We start from the raw sequence: 25,847 nt of genomic DNA on the forward strand, positions 1-25,847 counted from the left end.
CCTGACTGAGCTACATCCCCGCCCTGACGGAGCTACATCCCCGCCCTGACTGAGCTACATCCCCACCCTGACGGAGCTACATCCCCGCCCTGACAGAGCTACATCCCCGCCCTGACTGAGCTACATCCCCGCCCTGACGGAGCTACATCCCCGCCCTGACGGAGCTACATCCCCGCCCTGACGGAGCTACATCCCCGCCCTGACTGAGCTACATCCCCGCCCTGACTGAGCTACATCCCCAACCTGACTGAGCTACATCCCCACCCTGACGGAGCTACATCCCCGCCCTGACGGAGCTACATCCCCGCCCTGACGGAGCTACATCCCCGCCCTGACGGAGCTACATCCCCGCCCTGACGGAGCTACATCCCCGCCCTGACTGAGCTACATCCCCGCCCTGACGGAGCTACATCCCCGCCCTGACTGAGCTACATCCCCGCCCTGACTGAGCTACATCCCCGCCCTGACGGAGCTACATCCCCGCCCTGACTGAGCTACATCCCCTCCCTGACTGAGCTACATCCCCGCCCTGACTGAGCTACATCCCCGCCCTGACGGAGCTACATCCCCGCCCCATTTTGGGGGATCTTACAAGGGGGGGTTCCACTGTAGTTGGAATGCGCATGGAGAAAAATACAGTCCATAATTATAAAAACAATGGGGCAAAGTAATGAGATTTTAATGCAGTTTTTAGTCACATGACACTGCTTCAATCAATCAATATGAGGCTTATATCGCGCGTATTCCGTGGGTACAGTTGTAAGCGCAGGGATTTTTTAAAAAATAAAAATTTTTATGCAATTTATACCGCGCACATATTCAAGGCGCAGGGATTTATTTATGCCGTGTGAGATGGAATTTTTTTTACACAATACATCACGCATTAACATCGGCCAGCAGATCGCAGCCATTTCGGCGCATATCCTACTTTTCACGGCCTATTATTCCAAGTCACACGGGTATTTTGGTGGACATTTTTATCTATGCCTATACAATTTTGCAAGGAAAGGCCCTTTTGTCAATCGTGGGATCTTTAACCTGCACACCCCAATGTAGTGTACACGAAGGGACCTCGGTTTTTTGTCTCATCCGAAAAACTAGCACTTGAACCCACCATCTAGGTTAGGAAAGGGGGGAGAAAATTGCTAACGCCCTGACCCAGGGTCGAACTCGCAACCTCTCGCTTCCGAGCGCAAGTGCGTTACCACTCGGCCACCCAGTTCACATCTCATTAACATTGCTTTACATTTTGGGGTTAGCATCATCACTGGATTATTGTCCTTGGTTGTTATTTGTTTGTGATCTTTGTAGAATGTTGGACTTGCTGTAAAAGACGATTTTAGGGTAAAGGCTGGTGAATTTTTAAACAAAATTTTCGCTTAGAGATGACTGACAAAGTTTTTTGTTGGAGTTATTATTGATTTGACTGTGACTGTATTTATGTTGGTCGTATCTGTGTTTTTTTTAATTTTTAACTTACACTGTTTTTCTTTTGATCTGATGATTGATTTGATGTCAACAAAAGTATTTTTGTTGGTCTTGCCATTGATTCTACCCTCACTGTTTTTCTTTTGGTCATGTCCTTGATTTGACCTTGACTGATTTTGTTGTTGCAGGATGTGTATCTCGTGGAGGATGAAGAACCAGACAACAAGGCTGCTGAAGGTCCCACCAACACGTCTGGAACAACAGAAGTATCAGCTTGAGCTTCCAAATCATATTTTTCCATCAGCATTAAGTTTGCTTGGTATTGTCTACAATACATGTGTGCTGAATTGAACATTGCAATACCTAGAGGTTGGTCTTTGAGTGAGAAAATCAAAAATGCATAAGTATGTGCATTTGTAAGCCTGTGGGCGTAGATAGATGTGTATGAATGTGTCTGAAAGTATGTGCATTTGTAAGCCTGTTGGTGTAGATGTGTATGAATGTGGCTGAATGTATGCATATGAGTGTATAAGTATTGATACAGTGTTATTGACAGGCCTCCCTCTTCAGTCATTTACTCATAGTTTTTTGACTCACATGCGAAGCAAAAGTGAGTCTATGTACTCACCCGAGTCGTCCGTCCATCCGTCCGTCCGTCCGGAAAACTTTAACGTTGGATATTTCTTGGACACTATTCAGTCTATCAGTACCAAATTTGGCAAGATGGTGTATGATGACAAGGCCCCAAAAAACATACATAGCATCTTGACCTTGCTTCAAGGTCAAGGTCGCAGGGGCCATAAATGTTGTCTAAAAAACAGCTATTTTTCACATTTTTCACATTTTCTCTGAAGTTTTTGAGATTGATTACCTCACCTATATATGATATATAGGGCAAAGTAAGCCCCATCTTTTGATACCAGTTTGGTTTACCTTGCTTCAAGGTCAAGGTCACAGGAGCTCTTCAAAGTTGGATTGTATACATATTTTGAAGTGACCTTGACCCTGAACTATGGAAGATAACTGTTTCAAACTTAAAAATTATGTGGGGCACATGTTATGCTTTCATCATGAGACACATTTGGTCACATATGATCATGGTCAAGGTCACTTTGACCCTTATGAAATGTGACCAAAATAAGGTAGTGAACCACTAAAAGTGACCATATCTCATGGTAGAAAGAGCCAATAAGCACCATTGTACTTCCTATGTCTTGAATTAACAGCTTTGTGTTGCATGACCTTGGATGACCTTGACCTTAGGTCAAGGTCACATGTATTTTGGTAGGAAAAATGTGTAAAGCAGTTCTTAGTGTATGATGTCATTGCTAGGTTTAGTTATTTGACCTTGACCTTCAGCTTTGACCATGAAGGTCAAGGTCATGTAAAGGTCAAGGTCAAGCATGTGAGTCGTATGGGCTTTGCTCTTCTTGTTTTTATTTGACGCATTGGTCTGACCCTTGGCCGGTTGACTGTCCAATTGTTTTGATATGTAGGAGGTGTTCTGACAAAATAAAGTTTTTGTAGCGAGAACATTTGAGCTTCTACTTACTATTGATCAAGGCCCATCTGACCTGTTGTCCTGTGAGTCTGGGAACAACACAGTTGATGTATGTGTCTGAATGTACATTGTGCATGCTCATCAGACACAGGGTAAACATGCATCTCTCAGGCATGGGAATTGTCCGCAAAAGCGCGGATTTCCGCGAAAAGGAAATTACGTTTCAGCAACAACAAAAAAATGTCCGCGGCAATCCATTATTTGCTTACACAAGAACTATCAAAATATTGGTCTAAAATGCTAAAATTCGTTTCCATAACGGGGCTCTGCCCCTGTACCCTGCCAGGGCCTAGGTGGCCCCTGGACCTTGGCCTATTTTCAGAGTTTTTTTCTATTTTGGAATTCCCATGCCTGATCTGTGTGTGTGTGTGCGTGCGTTGCTGTATATGTGTATATCTGTGTGGTATAGCTCTATGTTTTGATGTCTTCTATATATATATACGACTTGTGCCTGTGTGTCTGTGTGTGTGTGTGTTCGCGATGCACGGCCAAAGTTCTCGATGGATCTGCTTCAAATTTGGTGGGCATATTCAGGTACACCCCGGACACAACCTGGTCGATGAGAATTTTCAACACGTGCTCTCAGCGCGCAGCGCTGAACCGATTTTGGTTTTTCTGTTCATCTTCCCAGATCCATTCCCACTAACTCTTCCTTATCTTCTCCAGTGTTTTGCGTTTATCTCCCTTCCTTCGTGTGGCGTCAATCCATATTCCCGTTACTATTTTTAGAAGGTCACTGTTCCCGTTACTATTTTTAGAAGTTTTTCTTTGTGTGGCGTCAATCACGTATGGTGTGCCACTCACCCGGCTTCGCCGGGCATTGCCGGGCATCGCCGGGTACCCGGCAAAGCCGGGTATTCGGCTCTACTTCTTCCCGGCGAAAATTTTCAACACGTGCTCTCAGCGCGCAGCGCTGAACCGATTTTGGATTTTCTGTACATCCATTCCCAGTAACTCTTCCTTATCTTCTCCAGTGTTTTGCGCGTTTATCTCCCTTCCTTCGTACGGTGCGCCGGCAAAGCCGGGTCCCCGGCACAGCCGGGTATTCGGCTCTACTTCTTCCCGGCGAAGCCGTACCCGGCGAAGCGGGTATTCATCTAGTAACATATATGTTGGCATTGAATACAAATGAGTCTGATCGCTTTACAAGTTGGAAAATTGTCTAACATTGTCATGTTGTAGAGGCAAGTGTGAATCCTTTTGCTGAGTTGTAAATGTGAAAATAAAGACAGCATAAATAAAAGAGATGTATGAAATGTGCTGATTTTTGTAGCAGTGGGCAAAAGTTTTTTATCATGCATGATTATAAGAAGATTCATAATTCAGAATGTGTTTTTGACAAACGCATGTTCAGTAAAGCCTACTTTGAACCAGTCCGCATATTTATTTGTATGAAATGTACTTGAATAAACGTAAAATCTGATTTGCAGTCTCAGTTTTATTGTTGCTGCCTGGCGTTTGGATGATGTGTGCATCATGGATATGAAGTAGAATGTGTGGTAAGGCAGTAAATTCACTTTTTTTGTCTTTTTTTTTGTAATGAAGGTGTGGGGTCTTTTTTTTTGCATGTTGTCTTTTTTTCTGTTTGTTTTTTAGTTTCTAGTTTTATTGGACGATGTTTATTTTTCTCAGCTTTTGTTTTTTTTTCTATTTTTGTTTTATCCAACCATTGAATTCTGCAGTAAACTTCCTTTCAGTCCTTATTTTTGGCTCACGTAAGTGTAGCCTATGCGATGCTAAACTTTGTATGTGTGTGTGTGTATGTGATAGAAACTTTAACATTTGACTGAACACCGAAATACTAATTTTACCTGGTTATTATCCAAGCAACAGCTTCAAAATATTGAAGCAATGATCAACATTTCGTCGGCACGTATGTAGTTAAAGTGTGTATCCAAAGAAAACGGGTGGTGGTTTTTTTTGGGGGGGGTAAAAACAGCTGACTGTTTTGTGTCGTGTGTGGTATGTAGACCAGGTCAGGGGTCAAGGTTAGGTCAGATCGCGTGAAGGATTGTGGTATAGATACAGTTATCACCGAGCTGCAGTTCGCCGATTCGAAGAAGACGACTCATGATTTCACATTGTTCGGTTTCGTAGCTCCAGAAAAATAGATAAAGAAAATACCAAAGGAGATTTCCTACAGGTTAATCTGCACAGCGTGTTTCCAGTGTCTGCGCAAGGAAGCGCTGTCGAAAGCGCAGTGTCGATCTGGCCATCTGGCAGTCGTGTCCCCGTAAGTACTAAAAAGTAGGCTACAGACAGACAGATCTAGATCTAGTGTCTCGCACTCTTGCACCGTATCACTTATGCTTACTGTTTCTTTCTTTCTTTATTTGGTGTTTAACGTCGTTTTCAACCGTTCAAGGTTATATCGCGACGGTATGCTTACTGTGTGTGTGTATGTGTGACGGAGTGATTGAGTTTGTGTTACTGTTTGTCGATTTCTTACGTGAGCCGTGAAGGCTTCGCCTCTTGTTTGATATATTTTTCAAGTTGTTTCTTGAGAGAGAAAAATCTCCTTGTTACTGGTTTTCTTCTTTTCTTTTTTTGTTTGTGTGAGTGTGTCGTGTGCTGTGTCTATGAATGTGAGTGTGTTTATTAGACTCCAGTGAAAAAGAAGCTCTGGCCTCTGGGAAGTAATATAAGACGTTAATATTGTATATCGGCCACTGTTCAGTCAGTTGAGAGCTGTGACTATTTTTCAAACAGAAAGAAACCACATACTTTCTCTCTCTTTCTCCCTCTTCCTCTCTCTCTTTCTCCCTCTCTCTCTCTCTCTGCCACTTTCTTTGCTCACAAAAGTGAAACGTTTTCAACCAAAGAAGGCCAAAAAAGTTTTTGACATCATAAAGATTTATATCATGTACATTAATTTAGGCATACCACCGTGAATTCAGCCATATTCAAGTTCTGTGCCAGTTAACTCGCTTTAGAGTTAAATCTATAATCTTTGAGCGTGAACAATCCTGCTGCTTTTGTGTGTGTTCGTTTTGGGTTTTAAGATTTCGACCTTCACCTTCCTCCACTTCCTGTTTTCCTGTGATAAGACACACGTGGTTTGTCCACCAGAAGGTATGTTGTTGTTTCTGTTTGCTGTTCATATCTTATTTCTCATCATGGCCTAGTCTTAGTTTGCTCTCTCTAACAGGTGTAGCGAAGAATGTCCGTTGTACACTTAGCAGCTTCCTGAATTAGTATCCCCGTCAAAACTTTCTCTTTCTCTGTCGTTTTTGCACGTCAGCTTGTCGCTCTCGAGTCTCTCTCTCTCTCGTGGTCTCTCTCTCTTTCGTTGTCTTTACGTCTGTCCTTCTCTCGTCCCCGCGCTTGTGTGTGTGTGTGTGTGTGTGTGTGTGTGTGTGTGTGTTCCTTCTGCACTTTCTCTGTCTCATTTACCGAGCAAGAATAGAAGACTGTCAAGCACAACACAGTTCCTTTTTTTATAATTTTAGTCTGTGTCCAACTCATGCAGGATAAGAACTTGCTTTTGTATGCTGACCCGTGTTTGTGTTTAATCTCAATTTCCAGCCAGTCATGAAGCACAAACGGCAGAAGCACGCCAAGAAGGTGATGACTTTTTACGAGAAGCACTTCGGCGTTGTGCCCCCCTACAACGTATTGGTGGACTCGACGTTCGTCAAGGAGGCGCTGTCCAACAAGGTCAACATCTGGGACCAGCTGCCGAAGTACCTGTGTGCTGATGTTCGTCTCTTCACCACCACCTGTGCCTTGAAGGAACTGGAAGCTTTTGGTATGTCTTTGCACAGCATATATTTGGCAGGGGCGGATCCCTTGGGGTTTCCAGGGTATCCGGACCCCCCCCCCCCAGCCTTAAAAAAAAAAAAACATAAAAAAGATATATATTATATCAAAATTTTCTGGGGGGGGGGGCATGCCCCCGGACCCCCCTAGTAGCCGGCCTCTTTCTTCTATGTGACGGTTTTGGAAAGTAGTTGGGTGTTTTGTTGGCTCCGGTTGCACCAGATCGGACAATTTTCCTTCTTTTGATCCCAATTTGTCTTGTAAATTTACTTTTTGGAAGGTGTATCAGATTGCTCAATTTTCCTTGTTTTTTTTATCAACATTTTGCGGGGGGGGGGGGGGGGCATGCTCCCGCACCCCCCTAGGAGGTTCGAACGCTTCGCGCCCTTAACTAAACGCTTCGCGTCGTCGAACTGTCCCTAAAAGAAATTTAGAAACCCCCCCTTAAAAATGATGTGATCCGCCCCTGTTTGGTACAGTATGTGGAACCTCCCTTTTAAGTCTCTCCTATTAAATTTTAAGATGTACCCCTTTTCAAGACCTGGCTTTTACGGAAATTCTGTTCACAGTCTTTTAAAAGTTTATTCAATCAATATGAGGCTTATATCGCGCGTATTCCGTGGGTACAGTTCTAAACGCAGGGATTTATTTTTTGTAATTTTTATTTTTAATTTTTTTTATGCGATTTATTTATTCCGTGTGAGATGGAATTTTTTTTACTCAATACATCACGCATTCACATCGGCCAGCAGATCGCAGCCATTTCGGCGCATATCCTACTTTTCACGGCCTATTATTCCAAGTCACACGGGTATTTTGGTGGACATTTTTATTTATGCCTATACAATTTTGCCAGGAAAGACCCTTTTGTCAATCGTGGAATCTTTAACGTGCACACCCCAATGTAGTGTACACGAAGGGACCTTGGTTTTTCGTCTCATCCGAAAGACATGCACTTTGAACCCACCACCTAGGTCAGGAAAGGGGGGAGAAAATTGCTAACGCCCTGACCCAGGGTCGAACTCGCAACCTCTCGCTTCCGAGCGCAAGTTCGTTACCACTCGGCCACCCAGTCCCTATTGAGCTATTTTAAGACCCTGAGTCTCACCTTTTTGTTTTTGAGACCTGGTTTTCTCTGACTTTTGGAGGTCTTAGAATTTTCTTCTTCTTCTGTGAACCAGTAGTAATTGTAGCCAGAAATAGAGAGAGAGAAAGCAAATTAGGGTTGTGTTCTAATATGAGCGAACTGGGACTAGTCAACTGACCTACTGTCCTCTGTGAGTCTGGGAACTGTATGTGTATCACAACTGATACTAATTGTGGTACATGTTGTTTAACCACTGGACGGGCTTTTGAGCATGAACATTTGTCTTATGAACATTTTTATTCTTTTATTTGATAAAACACCCAGTACATAATACCCATTTTCTTATTCCATTCTAGGGCTGTAATTGTGCTTAGGTATTTTAAATGGAAAGATGGCAATGTAATGCTAGCAAAGAACACAATACATTCTGATGAAAATGAAAAGTTATGTGTAGGTTTGTGTATGTGCAAGATAAAACTTCTATAGTTGTGAGTTTTATTATTTTGGTAACTGTGCTAAATGTGAAAGGCATTATATATATTGCCGTGCTTCCAGTTCCAAGGAAGGAGAAATTGAGGCGTATAGATGAATGCAAAAACTAGCATGCTGTTTTTGCTTTTTCAGGCAAGCTACTGTATGGATCGCTGAAGCTGATAAGAGAATGGATGATGCAAAACTAACATGCTGGTTTTTTTGCTCTTTTAGGCAAGCTACTGTATGGACCGCTGAAAGTGATGAGGGAATACAAGGTGGCCCCCTGTCCTCATCAGCGTCATGGTGTGGACCCAGTCGATTGCCTGGGAAAGACGGCCAAGCGGTCACACCCCGATTACGCCAACCAACAGACAGAGGATGACAAGAAGAAGAAAGGGGAGAAACTGCAGTTCTTCATTGCTACTCAGGTACAGGTTAAGCCTGGTTTTAACTGAAATCCAAAAACAAATAGACTACCAACGTTCCAATAATACAGTCAAACCCCCCTTTTAAGACTCCCTCCCTTTTAAGACTTTATTTTTTTCAGATTTTCTGTTCATAGCCTCTGTATATTTACCTCCATTTTCAGACTCCCTCCTTTTTAAGACCTGATTTTCTTAGATTTTTTGAGGTTGTGAAAAAGGGGTTTCCACTGTAGACTGATAACGTTCCAAATAGACTGCCAACGTTGTCAATAATTAAACGTTCCAACAATATACCTTTCTTGGTTTTTTTATTCTGTCCTTAACTGGGCGAAGTTCGATTACGCAAAGTATACTTTGCGCAGCTGACCGCACGAACCTTTAGTACTGCTTTTTTAGGTAACATTCTTTCGCAAAGTCTTCGCGAAGCTGACCTTGAGCTCAATTTGTTTGTTTGTTTGTTTGCTTAACGCCCAGCCGACCACGAAGGGCCATATCAGGGCGGGGCTGCTTTGACATATAACGTGCGCCACACACAAGACAGAAGTCGCAGCACAGGCTTCATGTCTCACCCAGTCACATTATTCTGACACCGGACCAACCAGTCCTAGCACTAACCCCATAATGCCAGACGCCAGGTGGAGCAGCCACTAGATTGCCAATTTTAAAGTCTTAGGTATGACCCGGCCGGGGTTCGAACCCACGACCTCCCGATCACGGGGCGGACGCCTTACCACTAGGCCAACCGTGCTGGTTCCTTGAGCTCAATGAAGGACCCCATTAACATTCATTCCTGTGATACATTTGCTGTGGTCAGTCAAACTTTCAGGGATAAATGAAGTTATGTTACCTTTTTTTGCCTTGTGAATACTATAATACTCCTTTCATTTTTTATTTTGTTTTTAGTCTATGCTCAGTTGCCTAAATATTGTCAGCTTCCCATTTCTTTATCAAGTTAAGATCACCCCTTTGTATGATCCTAGCTTCCCGGATTTTCTGTTCGTGTTGTATGTAAATTGACCTCCAATTTCAAGACCTGGTATTCTCAGTTACCGGCACGGTTGGCCTAGTGGTAAGGCGTCCGCCCCGTGATCGGGAGGTCGTGGGTTCGAACCCCGGCCGGGTCATACCTAAGACTTTAAAATTGGCAATCTAGTGGCTGCTCCGCCTGGCGTCTGGCATTATGGGGTTAGTGCTGGGACTGGTTGGTCCGGTGTCAGAATAATGTGACTGGGTGAGACATGAAGCCTGTGCTGCGACTTCTGTCTTGTGTGTGGCGCACGTTAAATGTCAAAGCAGCATTGCCCTGATACCACCCTTCGTGGTGGACTGGGCGTTAAGCAAACAAACAAACAAAATTCTCAGAGTTTTTGAGGTCTTCAAAGGGTGGGAGGGGGGGGGGGGGGGGGTGTGTCCCTCTGTACTGATATTTCACTGAATAAGATTACATGTATGACATTCTTCACAATCTTTACATCAGTGGTCTGAGTATTCGTCGTTATTTGAGGGTAATGCATTAGTATGTATGCCCTGTGCTTTTCAGCCTTTTGGGTAGTCTTTTTGCTGTCTGCTGCCTCTATAGGTAAACTTAAGTTTCAGCTTTTCTGTTGTCAGGTTCAAGAATCTATGTCTCCCTGAAATGGCCGGGTCTTATTTTTGGCTTTTCTGCGTGTTACAGCATGGCACGTTAGCAGAGAAAGCCAAGCGAATACCAGGGGTGCCAGTGCTCTATCTCCACGGAAACGCTGTCCAAATTGAAAAAGCCTCTGAAGAGTCGAAGAAGGCAGCTGGCATCGTTATTCAGGACAAACTCGTTCCTCAACACGAACAAGAACGACTAGAAGCCCTTCTTGAGCAAGAGGGACTCTTACCTGAGGAAGACGGACCAACACACAGAAAGAGAAAGCTGAAGGGTCCAAATCCACTCGCTTCGTTGAAGAAAAGGAAAAGAGGAAATTTGACAGGGGTTGCTCTGGCGAGACATGAAAAGAGGAAGGAAATGAAAAAGTGGAGGCAAGTGAGAAAACGAAAGACAGGGCCTCTTGGTCCACTGGAAGACTTGATGCTCGGAGAACTGTTGGTGGAGGATGATTTAGGATGGAAGGGCGTGATTTACAAGAGGAAAAGTATTGCAGAGTTGCAGGAAGAATTGGAAAATGAAAGCAGGACTTCTTCTTTGAATGTGTGTAAAAATGTGAGAACAATTGAAAATGGTCACTAAAGTTGACAGGTTAGTATACAGTTTAATGAATGGACTTGATGCTCAGAAAACTGACTTGAGATGGAAAGGCGTTACCTACAGAAAGAAAAGTGTTGCAAGGTTAGAAGAAGAGATGGAAACTGGAAGTAGGACAATTTCTTTCAATTTATGTGAAAATATGAGAACAATTGAAAATGGTTACTACATTTTGCAGGTTTGAGAGTGGCAACTTAATGACACAAGAACAGCACTACCTTCTCAGACTTTTGGAGGTCTTAGAATTTTTTTCCTCTGTGAACCAGTAGTAATTATTAATTGTAGCCAGAAATGGAGAGAAAAAAAGGATGAGAACGAATTAAAATTCATTGAAGAATGAAGTTTACAGGTTTTCGTAATTTCATGAGATCAAAAATAAAGCTGACAGTGAATCTCTGTTTACGACAGAAACCACATGAAAAAGAGTCATGGTTGTCAAGGACTACAGTACACGTGAACTATGAACAGTACATGAGTACCATCTTGCACCACTGAGAATGAGAGTCAAATATTGGGAAAATGAATTACTTGCTGATCCTGTAAGTGTGACTAATTGTGAAATTGCCAAGCTGAACTTTCTTGTGTGTGTGTTCATTGACTCACAGACCATTTATCCTGGACCGCCAACTAGCTCTCTCTCCGCTCTTTCTCTCTATTACGAGGTAGCGGCCTCTCGCATAAATTAGGAACCTACGCTTACAAGCCTTTCAGAAATCAGGGGGACGTGATATCCGGTGTCGATTGTAAACATGGAGGAAGTTGCCGAGGTAAGTTCTGAAAATGCTAAAATAAACTCAGCAAAAGTGCATATGGAACATGTTTTTCGATGAGTTTTGTTAAGTTTAGTTTGGAGTTTTGGAAAATCAGTTCATTGTCACCTCCCATTGTCACAAATAACTGGAGCGTGCTTTCTTTTCACTGTCTTCGAATCGCTGGCCTTTCAAACCGGACGCGACGTGCCCCTGAAAGTCGAGAGTCGTAACCTCGAAGGGTCACGTGACGAGTTGGCGGTCCAGGCTATTTGGTCTATGATTGACTGTAGTTGTGTGTGTCTGTGGAACTTGAAGAGGCACAGAGAGAAAGAGAGTGGGTTTAAATGCTGGTTCTATTACTGTGATTAAACATTGAATTTTTAAGCTGTTTATACGTGGAGGGCAAAGCCCATACGACTCACATGCTTGACCTTTACATGACCTTGACCTTCAGCTAAACCTAGCAATGACATCATACACTAAGAACTGCTTTACACATTTTTCCTACCAAAATACATGTGACCTTGACCCAAGGTCAAGGTCATCCAAGGTCATGCAACACAAAGCTGTTAATTCAAGACATAGGAAGTACAATGGTGCTTATTGGCTCTTTCTACCATGAGATATGGTCACTTTTAGTGGTTCACTACCTTATTTTGGTCACATTTCATAAGGGTCAAAGTGACCTTGACCTTGATCATATGTGTCTCATGATGAAAGCATAACATGTGCCCCACATAATTTTTAAGTTTGAAACAGTTATCTTCCATAGTTCAGGGTCAAGGTCACTTCAAAATATGTATACAATCCAACTTTGAAGAGCTCCTGTGACCTTTACCTTGAAGCAAGGTAAACCAAACTGGTATCAAAAGATGGGGCTTACTTTGCCCTATATATCATATATAGGTGAGGTATTGAATCTCAAAAACTTCAGAGAAAATGGGAAAAATGTGAAAAATAGCTGTTTTTTAGACAACATTTATTGCCCCTGCGACCTTGACCTTGAAGCAAGGTCAAGATGCTATGTATGTTTTTTGGGGCCTTGTCATCATACACCATCTTGCCAAATTTGGTACTGATAGACTGAATAGTGTCCAAGAAATATCCAACGTTAAAGTTTTCCGGACGGACGGACGGGGGGGACGGACGGACGGACGACTCGGGTGAGTACATAGACTCACTTTTGCTTCGCATGTGAGTCAAAAACGGCGTGAGACGCAGACAAAACAAACGAACAAAGAATGAATACACGTTTTTTTATTAAACAAGAAAAAATTAACGTTGTCATTGAAAACTTTATTTACAGAGAGAAAAGAAGAATACCTAAACCTAACCTAGAAAGAAAAGCTGTCTGAAAGAATTTACTAATGAAATTGAAAACAAAATAGGAAAATAGGGTAGTTCGTCTAACGTAAGTAATCTACAACATACATGCACCCCTCTACATCCATACCATATTGTTTACTAGATTAAAAAAAAAGAAAAGAAACAGACATCTTTACATAACTGTCAACAGCAACAACAAAGCTGGGGAAACAATACTCCACAAAAGAAAAACACACTTCTTTGAAATGACATGAAAAGAACCATTGACTTTTTTGACAAAAACTGAAGTGAACATAAAATAGCTAAGGCAGGTACAATTCAAAACAAATCAATAGGTAATTAAGATATATGCGTTCTTTGGTTTAAAAATAATATAATGATAACCCAATTTGGGCAAGAAAGTTTGACTCATTATCATTACCACCTCTGATACATTCTACTTAGTCAAGAAGGCTAGCTCATATCAAAGTAAACCTTAGAGACCTCCGGGTTATCAGGAATTCCAATTGGAGGAATGCCTAATATCTAACGGTGATGGTGTTGAATTCAACCATAATGAGTTGGATGTTTTTTAATGAGGTTTTGGCCCCATACATGGGGGCTAAGAGCCCTCATGATTGGCCACACAGCAATGCCAAAGGCACTGAATCACAAGATTGAATCAGAATCTCCCATAATGTACCTGAGAGGCTTAGCTTCACCAATTCCAGGACTGTGGGGCTGGGATTGTCCATCATGTGATGAGTGGTCAAACTGAACCCCATCAGGTCCATTGTTAGTTCTTCCTCATACTTCACTCTCATTACTCTTTTTGGGCAGTGCCAGCAGTATACGAGTGGTGTGAGGATTTGACCGAGATCGTCTCACTCTCGGTTCCGCCACAGGCTTCGTGTGATCATAGTCATTATCGATGCAAGGAACACGTGTCGACACAGAGTGGTTCATGAGGTCATAGTCGGCGTCATCAGTTTCCGCTTTGGTGTGATCATAGTCATTGTCAAGGCAGCGTACACGAGCCGTTTGGCCGTGTGAGGCGAAGTCATAGTCATCATCAGCTTGTACAGGGTTGCCGCTTCTGCTCAGTCTCGTCTTGGGATTGTTGACCATAACGTGAGAGTAAGACGTCTGCTTCAGACCGGTCCACGCTTTCTCAATAGATTTACGGTAGCCGAGAACACTGTACGCATCATCAGAGCCAGTGACGGAGCTCTGAGAAGAGTCGAGGCGAGGGTCTAGGATCTTGACTGAGGAAAACCCTCTCTCCCTTGCATTTGCTGTGAGGGCTGTCCCATCCCTTGGAAGTGTTGTCCGTCTGCTTGGTGTAGGCATGAGGGTGAGGGGTGCGTCACTCACCGGTATTGCACGGTGGGGCTGGGAATCGTCGGCGCTGTCGTCTGAAAATCCAACCTCGGTATACTCGACGCTGCCAGAATTAATGCTAGGTTTTTCACTTCCAGTGGTAGGTGGTCTGGTCTGTTTTCCTTTGTTGACAGTGGCATAACCCAAAGCATCTCGACTGCAGGAGTCTTCGGGTGTTTCTGGCACTCTCCGCAGGGTACTGGTTTGGAAGCCTTCAGGGCCTGGGTTGCGAGTGTCCGTAGGACTGCCGTCTGGCGCCTGAGACTCTCGCTTTGTAGGGGACTTTTGTGGCAGCCACTTTTTCCTGTTAAGAGATGGAATATTTCAAATGGTGGAAAGTTACTTGAAGACAAAAAAAGTATTTCTCATATTTTCTGAGTCTCTTGGTAAATTTGAATTAATTGGTGAATTTATTTGATTATTATAAAACAACTCATTTTCAGTCCCTTCCCCTTTTCCATCTCCAATCGAGTTCCGTCCACAGAAGAGTGCACATTTAGTCTTAATCGTCCATCAATGGAAGATCCTATCGTGATTATTATAATGTGCAAGGTTTTTCTACATTGATTAAAAAACAACTCTTTATTTCACTGACATTTGTATTCTCTCTGTCTGTCTGTCTGTCTGTCTGTCTCGACTTTTTACGCATGTTCTCTCTCTCTCTCTCTCTCTCTCTCTCTCTCTCTCTCTCTCTCTCTCTCTCTCTCTCTCTCTCTCTCTCTCTCTCTCTCTCTCTCTCCGTCTCTCTCTCTCCGTCTCTCTCTCTTTCTCTCTCTCTCTCTCTTTCTCTCTCTCTCTCTCCTAAGCGCGCACACACACACACACACACACATACACACACACACACACATAAACACACACACGCACAAACACACACACACACGCTCAGACACACAAACACATGCACAAACACACACACACAAACACACCAAAACACACGGATGTGAACAAACCTGTTACATAAGAAGGCTACAAGAACAGCAGACAGAAGACACAGTACTACTAGGACTCCGATCAGGATGGAAACTGTTCCTGAATCTGAAAAGAGAGAGATAGAGAGGCCACGTAGAACCTCTGAAGTGGAAGGAACATGCAGAGAAATCGAGTGTGTGTGTGTGTCAAAACATTAATTGAAAACAACAAGACCACACACACACACACCCCTCCCTTTCCCCCAAAATGAAATTTAATAACTATATGAAAATACCCCCCCCCCCCCCCCAACCATCAGCAAAAACCGTGTCAAACTTGCTATGTAAGAATGTCACCAGTGACCCACATCACCGCCCACGAATTGCACTTCTCCTTTGCGGATAGTATGGGCCCAAAAGATGACCCACCCCATAAGATAACACACCTACACATAAGGCGCACACACACACACACACACACACACACTCTCTCTCTCTCTCTCTCTCTCTCTCTCTCTCTCTCTCTCTCTCTCTCTCTCTCTCTCTCTCTCTCATTCTCTCTCTTCCCCGACGACCGTGCCGCGACTTACAGTCGTTCTCATTAGTTGCCTGCCTAGTGATGATGTGATTCCCTTCAGTGTCATGAGTAAACGTCTGCCGGTGAATCTCAGTGTCTGCGTAAAGAGAAAGAAAGAGTATGACGTCATTAGGATCCGTGTACTGTGACGTGGTTTTACTGAAACTCAGCAAACCCTCACCGTTTTAAGGGGGCACATCGTGACATCTACCTGAGTGATCGTGCAACATCGTGATAAAATCACGAACAATTGTAATTTCCTATTTTCTTAATGAAAATTAGTATACCTGTGTGAAATTGAATGCCCTGTTTTCGTGGAATTTGTTATAAAGGGCTTTTACCGTAATGTATGTGCTGAAAATTAATTATTTAATCAAATACATGTTTTAAAAGTTTGCCAAATGTCCTGCACTTTTTGTTTACACAATATTGACAACACTCAGTCTAGCATGATGTTTTTGATACTTGGTGGTCATGATAAACATAGAGCTTAAACAATGACCACGAGTTGATTACTGGAAAATAAACCACGAGTGGGTATTTGCAGCCGCTTGGTAATTCACGAGTACTGGAAAATAAACCACGAGTGGGTATTTGCAGCCGCTTGGTAATTCACGAGTGCAAATACCCACGAGTGGTTCGGAATACTACATGCCGCTTACACGAGTTGTTTTTTTAAATATTGAACTGCGAGAGTTGTTTTTTTAAATATTGAAATTATTTTTTGATATTTGAAAAAGCAACGAGTGTAAATCTGGTACGGAACAGCAAGCCATGTAGTATTCTGTTTATCCTACATACTGTACTTACGTGTATTTTACTTTATTCCCCCCTCTGCTTCTTTACCTCTGTAAACTTGTAGAGCTAGTTATTTTTCGATAATGACCCAGCAACCAAACAAATAACGAGCCAGCAACAGCCTGAATCCTCGATAGTGCAATGGGTTGAGAAGCTGTTCTGTTTCGGTACTACTTTTGCGACTGAAAAGTTCCGAACGCTCTATACGTACGAAGTATACATCTCTGGAGCAAACAATACAAACATACCGCATTTAAATTAACAACTACAGGCCTGAACACATGAATCTCCATATAAAATCCATGAGTTCGGTTGTTTTCTGAATCTAGATCTGCCGTGCACAAACCGTTCATCACAAGCAAATTCCCAAGGCAAGTAACTCATACTCTGGCGACAAGAGTAGTTCCCCTTCTTTTAACGCAGTTTCTTCGACAACACTGACTGCAATCCGACGGTCAGTTTTCAACAATATTTCATTTTATAAACAGATCACACGCAACCAAATGCACACATCTCATCAATTTAAACAACATAAAGCGGTTTCATACACTATTTTCCCCAGAAAACTGAACTTCATACAGTAATTAACGTTGGAACACGGGTGCAAAAGTTCGTCTGCTAGTCCCATTTGACGAAAGAACATTTAATAAGCGATACTAAAACATAAACAGAACACACAATATCTGCCTTTACCGCCACAGCAGAATAACAGCATATCTGTGTACTTGATTTTAGTCCAAAACAGGGAAACTGAAAAGAAGTGTTAACAGAATGGAATGATTTGCACGGAACTATACAACCGCGCATTAATCGATCGCCTGCGCAGGTTGACTGGTTGAGTGATTCGGATTCGATCAAACTTTCGCACAAAAACTCCTGTTTTTTGGGAATAACTGAAGAAAGGAGGAATAAAGAGGTTACACACCTCGTCTCAGTGATTATTAAAAATAATGGTCTCAGTTCGCGGTCATGAAAAAGCTCGCTGAAGCTCGCATTTTTCATGATCCGCTAACTTCGACCATTATTTTTAATAATCACTGAGACTCGGCATGTAACCTCTACGAAAATGTCCTGCATTCGAGGCAGCTAAATTGAAGACGCTTGTTTCAGAACCTCGATCTCTTCTAAAGCCTCGTGCAATCTATTACGTCAAAGCAAAGAAACGTCACTCTGAAAGTGTGGCGTGACGTGTTAGTTCTAAAGATTCATCGAGGGTAATTAGCGAGCGCAATTTGTGTTTCTATAATGACGTTTGTCTCGGTGACTTTGGCATCATAAGCAGTGGAAAAACAGGTCCCTGCCAGACTTGCTTGACATGACCTCATTTACATGATATACACACGTGTGATTTGAACGATTATTATCTCACGGGTGTCTCTCTCACGTATGTAGGATAAAATGTGTTACCTGGCGTCTGAACCTCCAGATTTGATATTGCTTTAGTTTTCTTGAAATTATGATTTTTTTTTCTTAGCAAATCAGTATGCTTCGAAAATCAGTATTTTAGAAAAAAAATCATAATTTCAAGAAAAAGAATACTATAGGCAATTACAATTGTTCGTGATTTTATATTTGATGTTACATGGCTATTCAGGTAGATGTGCCCCCTTAATGCAATCATCTAAATGGTGAAATTCTTCCTCTGATAATGACGACATCGATATTACACCTGTTGGCACTTTCTCTCCTCCGATGACATAATTTAACATCTACTGAGTGTGTGTGTCGTGTGTGTGCTTGACTGAGTGTGCGCACGTGGTGTGAGTGTGCGCGTATGCGTGAGTGTGCGCGACGTCACTGGTCAAAACGCATCTCAGTGTAAGGGTCAGTCCGCAGGCTTATGTTGCTCAATCATCTCTTGGAAAAGATGTAGATTCAATACATCATTACATTTATGTCATTTATGACTTAAATGCCCTTAAGGGGGGGGGGATACCTTTTTCACACAACACTTGCAGCCTGTTGCTCGTGCAACTCTCAAAGGTGAAGGTCGGACTGCTGCCATTCATGGACATCGTGAGACAGGCACTCTGACCGTGATGGTGATAACCCACTGCCGTCTGCACAGCAGTCCCTGGAAACCACAGCGGTGCATGAATATCATCATCGTCATCGTCGTCGTCATCATCATCATCATCACCATCATCATCATCATCATCATCATCATCATCATCATCATACTACTACTACGGCACTAAGACACATTTTCAGTAAATGCCAAAATGGGAAGATTAATAAAGTGCAACTCATAAACGGCTTTCAACATTTCGAAAGTAAAACTGAAACAAAATATATTGCCAAACATATAAAACTGTCAATGTGAGAATTCATTAAAAAAAAAAAAAGGGCACAAAAAGACTAATGCAGTTTGTGAACAATACCATCAAGCCAGCGGACTTTATTCTGACGGGTCAGACCGACCCAGTAGCTCCTCCCCTCCTTCATCTCCTTCTCTGCTTCCGCCACGCAGTCCTTGGAGTCACGTGACAGCGTCATGAGTTCTCTCCCCTTGTTCATGCACGCTTCCTGTGCTTGGCGCCATGTTAACCGGGATGTTTCTGGATGCTCCGCCCATAGATGTTGAATGTGACTTGTTCCAACGTTAAAGACAGTTCCTGAGCACGAAAGATGCAAAAATAAATAGAACAAGTCGCGTAAGGCGAAATAACAACATTTAGTCAAGCTGTCGAACTCACAGAATGAAACTGAACGCACTGCTTTTTTCACCAAGACCACATACTCGTAGTTTCGTCAGTCCACCGCTCGTGGCAAAGGCAGTGAAATCGACAAGCCATGCAGAATAGTGCGGTAGTGGTCGCGCAGAGCAGGATAACACGCTTTTCTGTATGTCTATTCTTTTTAGCTTACTGAGTTTGTTTTTAATCCAAACATATCATATCTATATGTTTTTGGAATCAGGGACCGACAAGGAATAAGCCGGATGAAATTGTTTTTAAATCGATTTCGAAAAATTAATTTTCATCATAATTTTTATATTTTTAATTTTCAGAGCTTGTTTTTAATCCAAATATAACATATGTATACGTTTTTGGAATCATACAATGACGAAGAATAAGATGAAATTGTTTTTGGATCGTTTAATAAAAAAAATAATTTTAATTACAAGTTTTTGATTTTTAATGACCAAACTCATTCATTAGTTTTTAAGCCACCAAGCTGAAATGCAATACCAAAGTCCGGCCTTCGTCGAAGATTGCTTTGCCACAATTTCAATCAATTTGATTGAAAAATGAGGGTGTGACAGTGCCGCCTCAACTTTTACAAACAGCCGGATACGACGTCATCAAAGGTATTTATTGAAAAAATGAAAAAAAGCCCGGAATATCATTCCCAGGAACTCTTATGTCAAATTTCATAAAGATCGGTCCAGTAGTTTAGTCTGAATCGCTCTACACACACACACGCACAGACACACACACACGCACACAAACACACACACATGTATACACCACGACCCTCGTCTCGATTCCCCCTCTATGTTAAAACATTCAGTCAAAACTTGACTAAATGTAACAAAAATAAATAATTAAAAACACACACAAAAACTAAAGAACGAAAACGCAAATGAACAGACAAATGTATGTTATAAAAGTAATTAAACCGAAACACAAATTTCAGAAACTCTCTCCACACAAAGCATCCAGTCCGTAGACTTTTGGTATGTGGCCAATCGAAGGATGCTGTTATTCAATTTGAAAACCAGGACGTATCTGTGGTGGTTTACATGACTGTGGTTCGATTCCCTAAAGGACTGTACCATTAAAAATTGAGCAAACTTTTGCCTAAAGAAGCGAACGAGAAGAAGAATAAGCAAACTTTTATTGCTATGCTCACCATTGCAAATATATCCCTTCTTTGATGTAGAGTCCACTTCCGCCATCAACTGGACAGCTGGCCTGTTGCTGGTCAACGGAGGGTGCCGACAGAGAAAAGCTTTGGTCCCGTGGTACCGTGACTTTTCCACGAGGTTTGACCACTCCACCACCCCGGCCAACACTGGGTGAAGAAAATCATGGCATAGTTATAAACTGACTCCAAAACGATTTTCGTTATGAAAGTTCTACACATAAGCATAAAGTTTAAAAGCGATGCTGTCTTGTCTATGGAACTAGTTTAGTGAGTATCACAAAACGAAAGAAAGAAATAAAGAAAGAAAGAAATGAATAAAAAAAATTAAAAAAAGAAGAAATTAAGAAAGAAAGAAAGAAAAAAGTCACAGAAAGACACAGCAAATAATAACAGTTTTGAGGAAAACATAAACAGTTAACATTGACCAAAGCGGCCATCCATACTTACGATTTCTGTAGACAGCGTATGTGGACACGGTTCCGCAGTTGTCATCAAATGTTCCTGGACACCGGAAAATTTTTCCGGAAACAGGGAGGATCTCGGGACTTGTCCCTGAGCATGCGCACATCGTACCCTGATGGGAATATCGAGCAACACGATGAAAGCCAAGAATTATGAAGTGAATAATATGGCGGAAAATAACAGGAATGCTTTTGTGATGTTCAGCCCAAATGAATTTTGAAGGAAAACGCAGCGAAAGGACGTTGCAATCTGATGTAGATAAAGCTTCTAGAGCGCCGAATGCACGAGCCCGCCGTGCTCACACACACACACACACACACACTCACACTCACACACTCACGCTCTCTTTTTCAGGTTCCGTCTGGCTTTCTGTCTGCCTGTCTGTCTGTCTCTCTCTCGCTCTCTCTCCCCCACTTTCTTCCTGATTCTCTGACGCGCCACATACCTGCAGAAGTACGAAGAGGACCTGCCGGCACTCCAGAGAACAAAGGAAGACGTTGTTGCCAGGTAGTCTGACCGCGTTCTGCGTGTACCGGGAACTGCTGGTTAGTCCCTCTAACCGGTAAAGGTAACGCCCATCTGCCATCACAGTATCATGACGTCATAAGAGCACTATGACGTCATGCAAATTATCTCCCCACAGTGCGTTAAAAGAGGCCAGTTTGCAGCAGGTGAAAGACACAAACTAAATCAGTGAATTATATCAAGTGCTTTAGGAATCATTCAGTATCTGTGACATCAGTTCCATAGGTTTCGAATCCTGATGTACTCCTTTTCGAGCATTTCATTTTTAAAAAGCTAACGCAGTATTCATTGCAATGATTTTTGCAAACACTCTAAACTCGGCCACAGAAATATTGCACACTAGTTTGTACATCAACTAAAATATTCATGACCTCTGTCATTCTATTCAAGCTTTCTTTGGTTTTTTTTTGTGTTCTTGTGCGCTTGAATCGGTTATTTGGCGCACTATTGGATTTAAGATTTCTTTTACAGTGGTTACGTGAAGGCCATTATTGTAGTTAGAGGAACAAAAAAAGAAAGTGGTTTAATATTTTGTCGGTCAAATTAAAAACAAAATGCTCAGTCGTCATACTTGACCAAACCCACGGCGTGTTCGTAGCCACTGCACCAACCCACACTTCGTCATGCCTGCCCTGCAGAGCTTTGTTTAGTTCAGCTATATGGCCAATGCCACGGTACTTGTATGGTCGCCCGTTTTGGCCACATCCGTTTGTAAGTGCTCGCTCCCCTGTCAAGGGCACTGCTTCATTGGTGGCGTAGACTTGAAAGTGGTCGTAGTCTTTTGGGTAGTCTCTTCTCTCTCTCCATGGTACTGCTGATAATGGTTTGTTTAAAATGTAAACATATATGACACCGAAGTACGACAGCAAAGTACGGACGCCATAATGCAACACTAAAATACGTCAATACGATACGACTGCAAAATATATAACACCATAATACGACATCACAGTACGACACTATCAAATGACACCAAAATACGACACCAAAATTGAAAGCGGACAAACACTCAAGTCCTTAATGGCTCAAAACCGTAGGACTTTTAATATTAATTTTAACTAAACGACACCAAAATTAATACAACACCAAAGTTCAACACCAAAATACAACACACAAATAGAAAACAATACAATACAGTACAGTACACTACAGTACAATACAGTACTGTGCGGTACAGTACAGTGCAGTACAGTACAGTGTATGTTTGTGTTTGTGTGTGTGTGAGGTGTGTGTGTGCCTAGTGTGTGTGAGAGAGAGAGGGAGAGAGAGAGAGGGGTAGAGAGAGAGGGGGGTAGAGAGAGAGAGAGAGGGGTAGAGAGAGAGAGAGAGAGGGGTAGAGAGAGAGAGAGAGAGGGGTAGAGAGAGAGAGAGGGCCGTAGAGAGAGAGAGAGAGAGGGCCGTAGAGAGAGAGAGAGAGAGAGGGGTAGAGAGAGAGATAGAGGCAGAGAGAGAGAGAGAGAGGGGTAGAGCGAGAGATAGAGGCAGAGAGAGAGAGAGAGAGAGAGAGAGAGAGAGAGAGAGAGAGAGAGAGCAAAATACAGTCTCGCAGTCAGACAGATATACAGTCAAACAGACAGACAGAGACACACACAATTAAAGACACAGACACAGACAAACAGACACTCGGAAACAGAAATTGTAACCGACAGATAGACAAACAGGCAGAGAGACCGAAACAGGCAGAGAAAGGCAGAGAAGGGCAGGCAGACATACAGACAAACTCAAAATCTTTTACCTGTGTTAGCCCACGCAGAATGACACATACACTGCCCGATGACGACAATTAAGAAGTGTCGAAAAAACGCCATCGTGCTCCTCCTCGTCAGTTACCAATGACGACTTTGCTGAGTGTTTTCACGGGAAACGAGTTTATCATTATAGTCCACCAAATGGTCAAATATCAATAAAGAGCCGAAGAAAACACATACAATAATAGAACACGAATAAAATGTATGTTTTCTGTTCAGTCTGATGCTCCACAAACCACGTCAAATATTCAATCACAGTTGAAACGACTGCAAACACACGTGACATATAAAAAAAAACATACCATACGAATCTTCTTCTTCTTCTTCTGCGTTCGTGGGCTGAAACTCCCACGTACACTCGTGTTTTTTGCACGAGTGGAATTTTACGTGTATGACCGTTTTTTACCCCGCCATTTAGGCAGCCATACGCCGTTTTCGGAGGAATACCATACGAATGAATTGTATACTATTCTTTCGTTTCTCCATAACTGCAGACTTAATGAATAACACTTTGTTAAGTTTCCGTACAACTGTGTAAGCCTGAATGTTCACTGTCTGAAATTAGATATCAGTTTGGTACATCATGGAAGTTCAACATAATATGAGCATTGTTAACATTGTCACGATGCAATTCGAACCTTTTTAGTAGAATAATGAAAACGCACAGAATCCGTCATATACCGTATACGCACAGAAAGGGAAAAGGCTCATAGTGCAAAGTACTTGACTACCACGTACGTATCACTGACAGGCCCCAGAGTGAAGTAGTTAATGAGGACGTTTTAATTAGTGTGCTCCGCAATCGTTAACAAAAAATAACAACAAAACCACAAATATAATGTTTCATTTCCTAAATGATACTTTTGTCAAACTGAAACATTTTTTTAGTGAAACAATTCCCGCTCACCACATAAAGCAGCCAGGCTGTTGACCTTTCGCCTGTGCCCACTGAAAAATGATGTGATTCTCTCATCCCATGTTGAAAACTCAACGGATCTGAAGTGATTTACATGATAAGTCAGTAACGGGGATATAGCTCAGTTGGTAGCGCGCTGGATTTGTATTCAGTTGGCCGCTGTCAGCGCGAGTTCGATCCCAGGTTCGGCGGAAATTTATTTCACAGAGTCAACTTTGTGTGCAGACTCTCTTCGGTGTCCGAACCACCCCCCGTGTATACTACATTGGGTGTGCACGTTAAAGATCCCACGATTGACAAAAGGGTCTTTCCTGGCAAAATTGCTTAGGCACAGTTAATAATTGTCTACCATACCCGTGTGACTTGGAATAAGGCCGTGAAAGGTAAATATGCGCCGACATGGCTGCAATCTACTGGCCGTATAAAATTTCATCTCACACGGCATCACTGCAGAGCGCCTAGAACTGTACCCACGGAATATGCGCGATATAAGCCTCATTGATTGATTGATTGAGTAACACAAGAAGGAGGGTACTAGGCTTTAACAAAACTAAGCCAAAACAACCAGATCTGTGAAATATGAATTGTACCTGAAAGTGTTTCGGTGCCTATGCCTCTTGGCACGGAAGTAGACCTATCCACGGTCGCAGAGAGGAAATCTGTTTCATCTGAGAAGACCGAGTGTTGCTCACGAAGCCAGAATTCCACTTCAAGTTATTCACATGACTCGGACAGTGTCGGAAGGAAAGACTGAGTTCAGTAGTGTCGTCTGAGAGAAAATGGGCTACTTATGTTGGGAATGCGTGGTGTGTGTGTATATGTGTGTGTGCGTGCGCGCGTGCGAACGCACGTGCTTGCGTTCGTGTGTGCATCCGCGCGCGTGTGTGTGTCATGCGTGTAGGTGATCTCAACTTCTCTTTAATGTTTAAACAAAAATCAAGCAAATTCATCAGCATTCTAGCTGTTATTTTCTTCTTTGAATCGTATATCTCGTTACTTACCGGCACGGTTGGCCTAGTGGTAAGGCGTCCGCCCCGTGATCGGGAGGTCGTGGGTTCGAACCCCGGCCGGGTCATACCTAAGACTTTAAAATTGGCAATCTAGTGGCTGCTCCGCCTGGCGTCTGGCATTATGGGGTTAGTGCAAGGACTGGTTGGTCCGGTGTCAGATTAATGTGACTGGGTGAGACATGAAGCCTGTGCTGCGACTTCTGTCTTGTGTGTGGCGCACGTTGTATGTCAAAGCAGCACCGCCCTGATATGGCCCTTCGTGGTCGGCTGGGCGTCAAGCAAACAAACAAACAAACAAACCTCGTTACTTTCATACTCATTCACAATCACCCAGTTTCATCGTGAAGAGTGCCAGTCACGTGAAAACCAAGCAAAAGACCCTTTCCAGACTGGTCAAGGTATACTTGTTGAAGGCGTCCATTGTCGTGTTTTTAATTTAGTCAAGTTTTGTACAGACTGTTGGTGTATTTGTCTAAGCGACAGGATGCAAGTATTCCGAATAAAAGCCTCGACGCATCTGAGGTGGTTTACTAGATCGTTTACGCAGGAAGGCAGGTATCTTTGACCGGTTTTAGATTTAACCAGGCAAGCCCAATTTCATTTTGAAGTTTTTGTTGATGAAGCAT

The 25,847-nt window shown here is 42.7% G+C and overlaps 3 protein-coding genes and 1 long non-coding RNA gene across 6 annotated transcripts in view; 3 read left to right on the forward strand and 1 right to left on the reverse strand.

The window, feature by feature from the left end:
• Positions 1-4,412, forward strand: part of LOC138947244 (uncharacterized) — a 140,243-nt gene extending 135,831 nt beyond the window's left edge. Inside the window, exon 2 of the long non-coding RNA XR_011449602.1 lies at positions 2,013-4,412. This is a non-coding gene — a long non-coding RNA (uncharacterized lncRNA). The remainder of the gene's footprint in view (positions 1-2,012) is intronic.
• The window catches only part of LOC138947242 (PHD finger protein 14-like), a 52,638-nt gene extending 48,226 nt beyond the window's left edge, over positions 1-4,412 (forward strand). For both annotated transcript variants that reach the window (XM_070318680.1, XM_070318681.1), the window contains exon 24: positions 1,617-4,412. In XM_070318680.1, coding sequence (XP_070174781.1) covers positions 1,617-1,706 — 90 coding nt within the window. In that variant the 3' untranslated portion in view covers positions 1,707-4,412. The remainder of the gene's footprint in view (positions 1-1,616) is intronic.
• Positions 4,413-5,932: 1,520 nt separating this feature from the next.
• LOC138947251 (rRNA-processing protein UTP23 homolog) lies at positions 5,933-12,111 on the forward strand. Its single transcript, XM_070318691.1, has 4 exons — positions 5,933-6,061; positions 6,515-6,737; positions 8,541-8,737; positions 10,410-12,111. Exons 2-4 carry the CDS (start codon positions 6,521-6,523, stop codon positions 10,950-10,952), a joined length of 957 nt encoding a protein of 318 aa, XP_070174792.1. The 5' UTR covers positions 5,933-6,061; positions 6,515-6,520; the 3' UTR covers positions 10,953-12,111.
• An 11-nt stretch (positions 12,112-12,122) lies between these two features.
• On the reverse strand, positions 12,123-25,032 carry LOC138947249 (uncharacterized). Of its 2 annotated transcripts, XM_070318687.1 has the most exons (10): positions 23,283-25,032; positions 22,119-22,361; positions 21,468-21,601; positions 21,008-21,134; positions 20,546-20,707; positions 19,072-19,305; positions 18,627-18,764; positions 15,906-15,989; positions 15,358-15,442; positions 12,123-14,708 (listed from the first exon to the last, which is right to left on the reverse strand). In XM_070318687.1, the coding sequence occupies exons 1-10, from the start codon at positions 23,353-23,355 to the stop codon at positions 13,832-13,834; spliced, it is 2,157 nt and encodes a 718-aa protein (XP_070174788.1). In that variant the 5' UTR covers positions 23,356-25,032; the 3' UTR covers positions 12,123-13,831. The 2 variants fall into 2 exon arrangements, with proteins under 2 accessions (XP_070174788.1, XP_070174789.1); XM_070318688.1 differs by lacking the exon at positions 23,283-25,032 and having other exon boundaries at positions 21,468-21,634; positions 22,119-22,523.
• Positions 25,033-25,847: the final 815 nt, after the last annotated feature.

This window comes from Littorina saxatilis, linkage group LG14 (genome assembly GCF_037325665.1).
Source record: "Littorina saxatilis isolate snail1 linkage group LG14, US_GU_Lsax_2.0, whole genome shotgun sequence".
Classification (NCBI taxonomy): Eukaryota; Metazoa; Mollusca; class Gastropoda; order Littorinimorpha; family Littorinidae; genus Littorina; species Littorina saxatilis.